This window comes from Carcharodon carcharias, chromosome 16, assembly GCF_017639515.1.
Source record: "Carcharodon carcharias isolate sCarCar2 chromosome 16, sCarCar2.pri, whole genome shotgun sequence".
In the NCBI taxonomy this organism is placed as follows: Eukaryota; Metazoa; Chordata; class Chondrichthyes; order Lamniformes; family Lamnidae; genus Carcharodon; species Carcharodon carcharias.
Genome location: NC_054482.1, coordinates 89,237,007 through 89,249,078, shown reverse-complemented (window position 1 = coordinate 89,249,078; position 12,072 = coordinate 89,237,007). Strand labels below are relative to the sequence as shown.

At 45.5% G+C, this 12,072-nt stretch overlaps 1 protein-coding gene across 6 annotated transcripts in view; it reads left to right on the top strand.

Moving 5' to 3' along the window:
* LOC121289298 (MAP kinase-interacting serine/threonine-protein kinase 1-like) overlaps positions 1–12,072 on the top strand; it is a 103,909-nt gene that overhangs the window by 49,251 nt on the left and 42,586 nt on the right. For all 6 annotated transcript variants that reach the window (XM_041208602.1, XM_041208606.1, XM_041208608.1 and 3 more), the window contains one exon: positions 11,419–11,498. In XM_041208602.1, the coding sequence (XP_041064536.1) occupies positions 11,419–11,498 (80 nt within the window). The remainder of the gene's footprint in view (positions 1–11,418; positions 11,499–12,072) is intronic.

Genomic DNA, 12,072 nt, shown 5'->3' with positions numbered 1-12,072 from the left:
AATAAAGTCTATCTGTCTTTCCATCTTTCTCTGACTGCATTGTGTGCACTGCTGCTTTATAGGGTGGAATTTTGGCAGGTTTCATGGCGGGCAGGAGCAGAGAATCCAGCGGCAGGCAAAAAGTCGGAAACCTGCCGGCATAAGAACAGCTTGCAATTCTCCCGATGGTGGGTTTATGGCGGGTCTCTTGTCCTGCCGACTAATGGCATGAATGCCATTTGCATTCATTAACATGCCATGAATGCTCACCAAACCAGCTGCTCGCCGGAATCTTGTTAGGTCTTCCAACCTTGCTTCACGTCAGCGGAAAATTACATCATCCTCAAACTCGTTTGAGAAGGGATGGCATGCACAAGTCAGACCTCAGTTCGCTGGTAACTTCGAGGTGAATGGAGCATACATAGCCTACCTGCCATAGTGCGACGCTGGTTTTGTAGCGATGAACGCCCCACTGCTCAGGCTGTAGTGTTGGTCTGCTCCTGCTCTTTGTCTACATTGTCTTGAAGAACACCACTGTGCTGTGGCACTCAGGCAGGCCTCCACTTTCAGAAATACGTCAACCGGAGGTGGGCTGTGAGGCGAGGGTGGGGTTTACAAACACGAGGAGGGCAATAGGGAGGGCAGGCCATGGAATGGCAGTTAAGGAGAACAGTGAACACGAGGGGATCAACAGGGAGGGAAGACTGCGAAATGGCAAGGAAGGGCAAACATGAGAGGGGCAATGGGGAGGGAAGACTGTGGAATGACAGTCGGGGGAGGGGCAAACCCAAGGTGGGGGCAACGGGGAGGGAAGGTCTGTGGAATTGCAGTCAGGGGGAAGCGTGAACAGGAGTTTGTTTAGAAAGGAAGGAGGAAGACCTCCTTGCGAGGAAAGCCACTGAAAGTGAATGGCTTCATTAGCACTGTTAAAGGGCTACTCAGAACTCAGTGGCTTCGCATCACAGTTGCTACATTTCAAGATTAACACATAGGAATGTTGAATTTGTGAATGCAGGCAATAGTGAAGGATGCACAGCTGTATCATATATCAATGAAGGCCTGTCACTTGTTCACCAGATTTGACACTCCTAACGGGCCAAAAGGCATCATGACCATGAGCAAGTGATTGGTCATTAATATACCACATCAGAGAATGGAGCACAGAGCCAGCTTGGGTCACTCATCTCAATTAAACTTTAGCATCTCATGCAGGGCTCAGGATGTTTTATATCTACGATGCCACCTTGGTTATCTCGGTCTGTGTGTTAATGTCTCAGTGGTGTCAGCCACCATGCAAGTAGGGCAGGAAAAACTATGGACCCTTACAATTTCCAACATGTCATCTTCTGATCTTCACTTTCTTGCCCCTTGAATCGTTAATGTCTTCAATGTTTCCTTTCAGAGAGAAGGTAAAAGCACATATGGATCCAGGGCTGAATGCTGCCTTTGTCAGGGTCCTAATGCATTGGAGGAGACAAAGGAGGGAGAGGCTACTCCATGTGCTGCTCCAGCAGGAAGGACATGGTCAAGCAGAGCCAGAGCATGAACAGGAGAGTCAGGAGGAGAGAATCAGACAATGGGGGTGACTCACCAGACCTAGGGTTTATCGTAGAAGAGCCTCCTATTTACAAATGAGTGCAAGGCAATGCTGTGCACGTCTGTGCTTGTCCTGTGATCTGGTACATCACATATGCCACATTCTTCGTGAAGACCTGATGCCACGTGGAGTTGGAGGATATCCCCTGCCAGTGGCTTTGAAGATAACTGCAGCACTCAATTTCTTGGCCTCTGGGGATATCATTCCAGGGATCAACAGGGGACCTGTGCGGCATCTCTCAGTCAGCAACACACTGATGCACAAAGGAGGTCACAGATGCCCTTTACAAGAAAGCCCATCATTATGTCAGGTTTGCTCTGCATGAAGATAGCCAGGCTGCAAGATTCACTGGCTTCGCCGCCATCTCAGGCTTCCCAAGGGTGTGGGGTGCAATAGACTACGGGCTCCATGGCAGCAGGCCCTAATGTTTATAAATCGCAAGGGCTATCATTCCATCAATGTACAACTGATGTGTGATCACTGGAAGAACATACTACATGTTTGTGCACGGCACCCTGGGAGTTGCCATTACTCCTACACACGGAGTCATTCCCAGGTGCCTGAGATTTTGGAAGGGCCATTACGTCTGCAGGAATAGCTACTTGGGGATAATGGGTACCCACTGAAATGTTGGCTGATGACCCCGGTGCGTCGCCATCAGAGTTTGTCTGAGGAGAGGTACAATGCTGCTCACAGCTCTGTGTGCTCCCTTATAGAGCAGACCATATGGCTTCTGATGATGCGGTTCAGGTGCTTGGACCACTCAGGTGGCTAACTACAATACACTCCTTACAAAGTTTCCCACATTATCACTGTGTTGCGCCCTTCACAATTTGGCAATGCAAAGAGGTAAACCCCTGCCAGAGGATGAACTGGAGGAGGATGAGATATCATCAGCGGATGAAGATCCAGAGGCCCAGGAACCTCAGGAGGCTGCTGAGGGACAGTATGAGTGCGATCATGCTGTGGAGGAAGGAAGATGTGGGAGACATGCTTATGAGATATTAATTGCTGACAGGTTCCAGGAAGAATAAAGTTAAGCAAGGAAATATGGGCACACCTCTCCCAGCCCTCAATGCCATTTTCTTTCATCTCAGGGGATGCCCACCCACTTGCAGTTCTGCATTCACACTTGTGCATTCTGGCCTCATGAACCGCCAGGCCATGATCTTTGCTTTGGTCGATGGAACCCTGTGAGTGAGCTTACTCTGGGAACTGAGAGTCCACTTAGGAGCAAGAGCGATGTGAGAGAAGACATGAAGCCTTTGCTGCCTTCTAATGATGCAAACACTGCTATGACTGAGATGTGCACATGCCTAGGGATCTCCTCCTCCTGAGCATGTCTTTCCTTCTGCCACCACCACTAAGGGGACACAAATGCCGCTTGAATATCAGTGCTGATGAGCTGCCCTCACTCAAATGGTGTTCCTTGAGGAAGAAAGGTTAGAAATATGTACATCAGACACTTCCAATAAAGATTTAAATGCATCTCCCCGACATCACACAAGGGTGCGGAGACTAGTTCAACTGAGGTTGACATCATTACAGGAATGTGAATCTCACAGTGGGCCACTATCTCTAAGTGGGAGGAATGCTAAACCTCGTACTAAGAGGATTTCAAAGTACAAAATCACAATGCCTTCACTTGCCAAGAACATTCACATAACCATCAAATGAACTCACATAAGTGCAATTTATTTACATGTCTAGCACACCCGTAACCCAAAAGTGACATCAATTTTCTTAACTGCCCTAACTCCACCACTACGCCTGGGTGCAGCCCTGACGTCCGCAGCAGAGGTGGAGGCAGCCTGCTGACTGCTACATCCCGATGTCTGTGATGAACTTGACGGATGTCCTCTGCTGGCCTGTGGCCTGGAGGGCCCCGGCCTGATAACGATCACATGCTCAGGAGAAGTGTCCTTGTCGGACTGAGAAGCTGGAGTGGATGAGGGTCACAGGCAGAGGGGGCTGTAAGCGACTGCACACCCTTGGAGTGTCCTGAGAGGAGGCCCCGACGGTGTCCAACTGATGCTCATCCTCCCTGCGGGTGCCCGAGGGCCCCACCCTGACTCCTGCAGGAGATGGTGCACCTGGAGGGAAGTCAAGGTGCCTCGCCTCCATGTTGCCTACATCTTGATGGTTCCTGCCAGGGTTTGTGGCCAGAGAATGCAGTGCCAAGTGCAAATCTGGCTTCTGAACTAAGGTCTCCATGGTGGTCGTCAGCCTTCCCATGGTGACCTCGAGGCGCTCGCACGTCAGAGCCATGACATCAGACTGAACGTGGACGGACTCCTCCATTGTTCACTCTAGTCTGTTGAGTGATGTTCTGACGTTGCATCACGAGCATTGAGTTGATGGCTGCTTCCAAAGGCTCATCATCTGACTTGGACTGAGCAGGTAGCTGGTCTCCAGCAGCCCTCTGAGTGTCAGAGACCTGGGGTATCCCTGCCTTTGACTGCTGTGGGGACGTGACAGTGAGATGTTCCCCAGCAAGTGAGCCAGAGCCCAATCCACAGCTGTGCCCCGCTGACATATGTCTCTAAGCTGTGGAGGGTGTGTGTGAGCGCCATGACGGTTCTGGAACTTCCTCCTGTAGTCTGTGGGCTCACACTGATGCTGGACTGGCTTGGGGGCCTCGATCTGCTGGTGCCCAGAAAATAGAGTTTCAGTTAATGAGCATGAGCTAGATAAGACTACACGTGACTCCCTTTGATTGACAGGATTTGATGAAGAGATGGAACTGTGATCTGTATTAGGTTGGTGGTAGAGGTTGATCTCCCCTTCCCAACAGGAACGATCCCTGTCCTCCTTAGCCAGCTTGGCTGCAGCCTCAAACTCACTGAGGGCAATGATGTCACACACACACACACACACACACACACACACACACACACACACACACACACACACACACACACACACACCCCCACCCACCCACCCACCCCGGTCTGCGCGCTCTCATGCCTGTTGTGCACCAGCTTGGCCTGTATGAAGAAGAAAGAAAGTCATGAGATGAGAAGGGATGGAGCAGAGGTTGGGTGAGATGCATGTCCCCTGTGTGTGGTGAGCCCTCCCCAGAAGTGCCAGAGGATGGAGTGTGAGCAACATGTTAGATGGGATGGTGGCAATGTGAAAGTCTTGGTGAGAGAATGAGTGTTGATATGTATCCTCTGCTATTGGTTGCATGAGATCTCTGAAGCGAGCAGCCATTTGAGTGCATGATGCCATGATGAGAATTTGATATTAGAACTATAGCACGGTATAAAATCAATAATCACTTAGACAAGTGCAGGCTAATAAAGGAAAGCCAGCATGGATTCATTAAGGGAAAATCATGTTTAACTAACTTGCTGGAGTTTTTTTGAGGAGGTAACAGAGAAGGTTGATAAAGGAAATGCTGTTGATATGGTGTATATGGATTTTCAAAAGGCATTTGATACAGTGCCACACAACAGACTTGTGAGCAAAATTCTAGGTCACGGAATAAAAGGGAAAGCAGGCACTTGGATCAGAAATTGGCTGAGTGACAGGAAACAGAGAGTAGTGTTAAATCGTTGTTTTTCAGTTTGGAGGAAGGCTTGTAGTGGAGTTCCTCGGGTCACTGTTGGGACTCTTGCTCTTCCCGATATATATTAATGACCCAGACTGTGGTGTGCAGGGCATGATTTCAAAATTTGTGGATGATATGAAGATTGGAAATGTTGTCAACTGTGATGGGAATAGCCTTGAACTTCAAAAGGATATAGACATGTTGGTGGATTGGGCAGACAAGTGGCACATGAAGTTCAATGCAGAGAACTGAGAGGTGATTTTGTTTTGGGAGGAAAGATCATAAGACATAGGAGCAGAAGTAGGCCATTCAGCCCATCAAGTCTGCTCTGCAATTCAATGAGATCATGGCTGCTGACAATTTTCAATTTCACGTTCCTGCCTTTTCCCCATAACCCTTGACTCCCTTACTGGTTTAAAGTATATCTATCTCAGCCTTGAACATACTTAACGACCTAGCTTCCACAGTCCTCTACAGTAAATAATTCCACAGATTTATTACCTTCTGAGAGAAGAAATTCCTCCTCATCTCTGACTTAAATGGGCGACCCCTTACCATGAGATTATGCCCTCTGGCCCTAGACTCTCCCACAAGGGGAAACAACCTCTCATCGTCTACCCTGTCAAGCCCCCTAAGAATCTTTTATGTTTCAATAAGGTCGCCTCTCATTCTTCTAAACTCCAACCTATTCAACCTTTCCTCCAAAAGAAAATCCTTCCATGCCTGGGATCAACCTAGTGAACATTCTCTGGACTGCCTCCAATGCCAGTGTATCTTTCTTAGATAAGGGGACCAAAACTGTTCACAGTAGTGCCTTGTATAGTTTTAGCAGGACTTCCCTATTTTATACCCCATTGCCTTTGAAATAAAGGCCATCATTCCATTTGCCTTCCCTATTACCTGCTGAACTTGTATGTTAGCTTTTTGTTATTCATGCACGAGGACCACCAAATCTTTCTGTGCTACAGCTTTCTGCAGTCTTTCTCCATTTAAATAAGTCACCTCCTCCATTCTTCCTGCCAAAGTGCATAACCTCACATTTTCCCACATTATATTCCATCTGCCAAGTTTTTGCCTGCCCACTTAACCTGTCTATATCCCACTGTAGACTCTTTGTGTCATTGTCACCATCTATTTTTGTGTCATCCGCAAACTTGGTGATAGTGCATTCACTTCCCTCATCCAAGTCATTAATATATAGTGTGAATAATTGTGGCCCCAGCACTGACCCCTGTGGCAGTCCACTAGTTACAGGTGGCCATCTTGAAAATGCCCCCTTTATCCCAACTCCCTGTCTTCTATTAGTTAGCCAATCCTCTATCCATGCTAATATACTACCTCCAACACCATGGGCTCTTATCTTATTACGTAATCTTATATGCAGTACCTTTTCAAATGCCTTTTGAAAATCCACATATATTACATCTACTGGTTCTCCTTTATTTATCCTGCTTGTTACCTCCTCAAAAAATTCCAATAAATTTGTCAGGCATGATTTCCCCTTCATGAAGCCATGCTGACTCTGCTTGATTATGTTATGCATTTCTAAATGCCCTACTATTACATCCTTTAATAAACTCTAACAATTTCCCAATGGTGGATGTTAAGCTAACTGGCCTATAGTTAACTCTTTTTTGACTCCTTCCCTTTTTGAATAAGGTTGTTACACTGGCAGTTTTCCTATCCTCTGGGACTTTTCCAGAACCTAAGGATTCTTGGAAGATTACTACCAGTGCATCCATTATCTCTGTAGCTATTTCCTTTAATATCTCAGGATGCAACTCATCAGGTCCAGGGGACTTATCACCTTTTAGCCCCATTAGTTTCCCTAGTACTTTTCTCGAGTGTTAGTTATTGTATTCATTTCCTCCTCCCCCCTCCCTTTTGCCCCGTGATTATTTAGTATTTTTGAAATGCTATTAGTGTCTTCTACAGTGAAGCCTGATGCAAAGTAATTTATTCAACTCCTCTGCCATTTCCTAGTTCCCCACTATTATTTTACATTCTGTAAGGGGCCTACATTCACTTTGGCGCCTCTCTTCGTTTTTATATATTTAAAGAAGCTCTTGCTGTCCATTTTTATATTACTTGCTAGTTACCCTCAAAGTTTATTTTTTCCCTCTTTTTTTTTGGTCGTCATCTGTTGGTTTTTAAAACTTTCCCAAGCCTCTGGCTTACCACTAATCTTTGCCACATTGTATGTTTTTTCTTTCAATTTGATACTATCCTCAACTTCCTTGGTTAACTGTGGTTTGTTTATCCTGTCCCTAGAATCCTTCTTCCTCACTGGGATATATCTTTGTTGTGAGCCATGAACTATTTTCTTAAACGTCTATATTTGTTTATCAACCATCTTTGCTGCTAAACTTCTATCCCAGTCAGCTCCAGCGAACTCTTCCCTCATTCCTTTGTAATTACCCTTATTTAAGTTTAGCATAGTTGTTTTCAAGTTTCTTACTCTCAAACTGAATGCTAAATTCTACCATGTTATGGTCGCTGTTTCCTAGGGGATCATTTATTAAATCTGCCTCATTACACATTACCAGATCCAAAATAGCCTGATCCCTGGTTGGATCCACAATATATTGTTCTGGGAAACTGTCCCAAATACACCCTATGAATTCTTGCTCATGGCTACCTCTGCCAATTTGATTTCCCCAATCTACATGAAGATTAAAGTGACCCATTATTAATGTACTGCCTTTTTTACATGCCCTCATTATCTCCTGATTTATTCTCTGTCCTACAGTATAGGTACTGTTAGGGGGCCTATAGACTATCCCCACTAGTGTCGTCTTCCGCTTCTTATTTCTTACCAATAGCCATATGGATTCTACATCTTCTGATCCAAGATCATTTCTTGCTATCGTACTTATTCCACCTTGTACTAACAAAGCTACCTCACCGCCCTTTCCTCCCTCCTTGTCCTTTCAAAAAGTTACATGCCCCTGAATGTTTAGTTCCCAGCTTTGATCTTCTTGTAACCATGTCTCCATAATAGCTATAAGATAATACCCACTAAGTTCTATTTGTGCTGTAAATTCATTTATCTTGTTCCAACTACTTTGTGCATTTAAGTAAAGAACCTTTAATTTTGTCTTTTTATCATTTTTCCCCCTTTGACCCTGTTTGCTGCTTTTTTTAATGTTTGTACTCTCTGTCCCTTCCTGTCACACTCTATGTATCATTACCTAAATAGCTGCCCTGCAATGCTGCCATATCCTTTTGCTATGTAAAACTATGTATCCACCCTCCAGACCACCACCCCCCACCACCACCACCACCGCCGCCCCCCCATCCCTCATTATTTGATTTGCCAGGATACTGATCCTAGTACGGTTCAAATGAAGCCTGTCCCACCGGAACAGCTCCCTTCTACCCCAGTACTGGCCCAGTGCCACATGAACTGAAATCCATTCCTCCCACACCAAGCTTTGAGCCACATATTTAACTCCTTGACTTTATTTACCCTATGCCAGTTTGCCCATGGCTCAGATAGTAATCCTGAGGTTATCACCTTGGAGGTTCTGCTTTTTAATTTAGCTCCTAATTGTTCAAATTCTTTCAGCTGAACCTCCTTTCTAGTCTTATCAATGTCATTGGTACCAATGTGTATGACAACAACTGGATCCCTCCCCTCCCACTCCAAGTTCCTCTCCAGCCCTGAGGAGATGTTCTTAACCCTTGCACGGAGCAGGCATCACAGCCTTTGGGACTCACGCGTATGGCTGCTGAGAACAGTGTCTATCCCCCTAATTATACTGTTCCCTACCACTACTATTTTCCCATTTCCTCCTCCCACTTGAATGCTTCCCTGTACCATGGTGCAGTGGTCAGTTCACTCATCCTCCTTGCAGTCCCCGCTCTTGTCCAAACAGCTTTCAAGAACCTCTTAACTGTTTGACAGTTACAGGGGCCGAGGCTCCTTGAATGCTGCCCCCTGGGTCCCTATACCTGCCTCACCTGCAGTCACACCCTGCTTCCCTGATCACAGAACAAATTTGAATTATGTAATATGAGGGGTGTGATCGCCTCCTGGAGCAAAGTGTCCAGATAACTTTCCCCTTCCTGATGTGGTACAATGTCTGCAGCTTGGACTCCTCCAGCTCCTCACCTCGGATCCAAAGTTCCTCGAGCTGCAAACACTTATTACAGATGTGTTCACTCTGGATCATTTTGGCGTCCAGCAGCTTCCACATGCTGCAGCAACAACACATCACCCATCCTGCGATCACTACTGTATTTCAATTAATTTATTAATTAATTACTCTAGTATCCCTGCTCTTTACTCTTTAAGAATTCCCCGCTTTTTTCATTTTACTGTTAATTAATTTTTTTTACGCAACTTAAACTATTTTTAAGAAAAAGAGAGACCTTAACACAAATTAAAGTCCTTACTTTTACTTTAAAGACTAGAAATACTCACCGTTCAGCTGCTTTCCCTGCACTCGCGTCATGTTTTAGCTCGTGATGTCACTCCGCTGCTGGTCTCACTGCAGGTAGGCCTCTTGATCCGTTCCTTTTATCCTCTGTTGCTCACCTCTCGCTCAAAATATACTATTTTGAACCCAACAACTGCACGCACTCAGTCCTGATATGGTCCTGAAAGATATGGAGAGACAGTATAAAATAAAGGGAGAGCCTCTAAAGGAGGTGCAGGAACAGAGGGAACTCAGTATATACATACATTGGTCACTGAAGATGGCAGGGCATGTTGAGCGGGCAGTTAATAAATCTATCATATCTTAGGCTTTATTCATAGCGGCATTGAGTGCAAGAGTAATGAGGTCATGTTGAACTTGTATAAGACACTAGTTAGGCCTCATCTGGAATACTGCGTCCAGTTCTGGGAGCCATACTTGAGGATGTGAAGGCATTGGAGAGAGTACAGAGGAGATTCACCAGAATGATTCCCAGGATGAAGAACTATAGCTATGAGGGTAGATTAGAGAGGTTGGTACTGTTTTCCTTGGAGAAAAGAAGGCTGAGAGGAGACTTGATAGATTCAAGATCCTGAGGGGTATGGACAGGGTAAGTAGTGAGAAGCTGTTCCTACTCAAGAGAGCATCAAAAACTAGAGGACAGAGATTCAAAATATTTGGCAAAAGGAGTGAATGTAATGTGAGGAAAAAATTTTTACGCAAAGGGTGGCTGGAGTCTGGAACAAACTTCCTGAAAGGTTGGTGGAGGCAGGTTTGATCGGGATATTCAAAAGGGAATTGAATTGCTACCTGAAAAGAGAGAATGTATGAGGTTACGGGGATAAGTCAGGGGAGTGGGACTAGGCTCTTTCAGAGAGCCAGTGCAGACTCGATGGGCCAAATGGCCTTCTTCTGCATTGAAGGATGTGGAGTTGAAGGATGACTTGCCCTTGCGGAGCAGATGAGATCATTCACCTTCACCCTGCATTGGATGGTATTTTGGGAGCAGCTTCCAGCCGTGCTGACCTGCTCCGCAGCGGCCTCACAGGCTGGAGAGGTGAGGCTGCTGCCCTTCCTGTAGCCATCCCTGGGATAGAGCACTTGCTTGGACATCTGTATCCCTCTGATCAAGATCCTGGTGGGTGAAGTGGGGTGTTTCCTTCTCCTTGAGGCTCTCAACCTCCTCTTTCAGGCTGAAAGACATCTCTGGTGTGCTGGAGAGAACGAGATTATGTGTTGGACTGGCCTTTAAATATGGCGCCCAGACCTTCAAACCCACCAACTGGCCCAGGTGGATGAATCAGCTCCCGACCCGCCAGGTGATTCGGACCGATATGTGCCTTTCCATCATTAATGACCCTCCATTTGCGGAATCAGGCGCAAGTTCCCACCATTTCACCCGGCAGGGTGGGCGCTGCTGAAACCGCCTGCCCACCACACTTAGTCTCATTAATGGAAAATTTTGCCCTGGTGTTTGATATTATTATAGTATAATAAAGGAGGTAGGTTATGTCAAACTGTGGAAAATTGTCTTGAGTTAAGTATACATTATTCCCCAGGTTCATCCTGAGACTTGTGTTCCTCTTCAGTTAAGCAGAGAAAATACAGGCCTACTTAAAATGCAAAACAGTATTATGTTTAGCTAGTGTGATTTTCTGAATAAAGACTGTGGTAAATAAGATACTGACCTGATACTGTCGATGCCTGGGCAATAACGTATTCACTAAGACTTTTAATTAACTCTCGATATGTGATTACTGTGACTCTTGGATCTTCCAAAATCAAGTGCAGAACAAGAACATTTTTGTTTTGTTTACTTTATCATGATCAGAACAGTAATTGAAAACACTTTGTGTTCCCCACTGCAGGTTATTCAGAAGAAAACAGATCTGAGCCGAAGTAGAGTATTCCGTGAAGTTGAGACTTTATATCAGTGTCAGGGAAACCAGTAAGTTTCAAATCCTGAAATATGGGAGCAAAGAGCAGCGATATATTATGGAACTGCTGCACTACTATACCTGACAAACATTACTACAATCTTAAGTAATATTAGCAATGCCATTTTATTATTGATATTTCTATCTTTCCTTTTCTGGTTCAGTCTTTTCTAGCTAACTTATTTTGTTGCTCTCCTATTCTCTGTCCCTCACCACCCTCTCTGTTTATTTATTTGCAAGGTAGGAAGAAACAGGCCTGATGGGACCAGGCCAGACCATTAACCAGGGTGAAGGCCAGAGCTGGTACATTAGTGGGAGGGTTTAAGCTGGAATCAAGATGACCGTTGCCCAGGGTCATTGCTGCAGTGGGATTGTGGCTGTAGGAAAAATTTATAAAGTTTCTTTGGGACAGGAAGAGAAGTTCAATTATGCATAACTGCGCTGAGAGGCGGAGATTACTGTGATTGGTTGCAGTTTGAGTTGATCAGAAGGAACCTAGATAAGCCCTTCCCCAGTACCAAATTCAGATTCAAATTCAGCTTCTGTAATTTTCTAACCCTCACCATTTTGCAGATTTGCATTTCA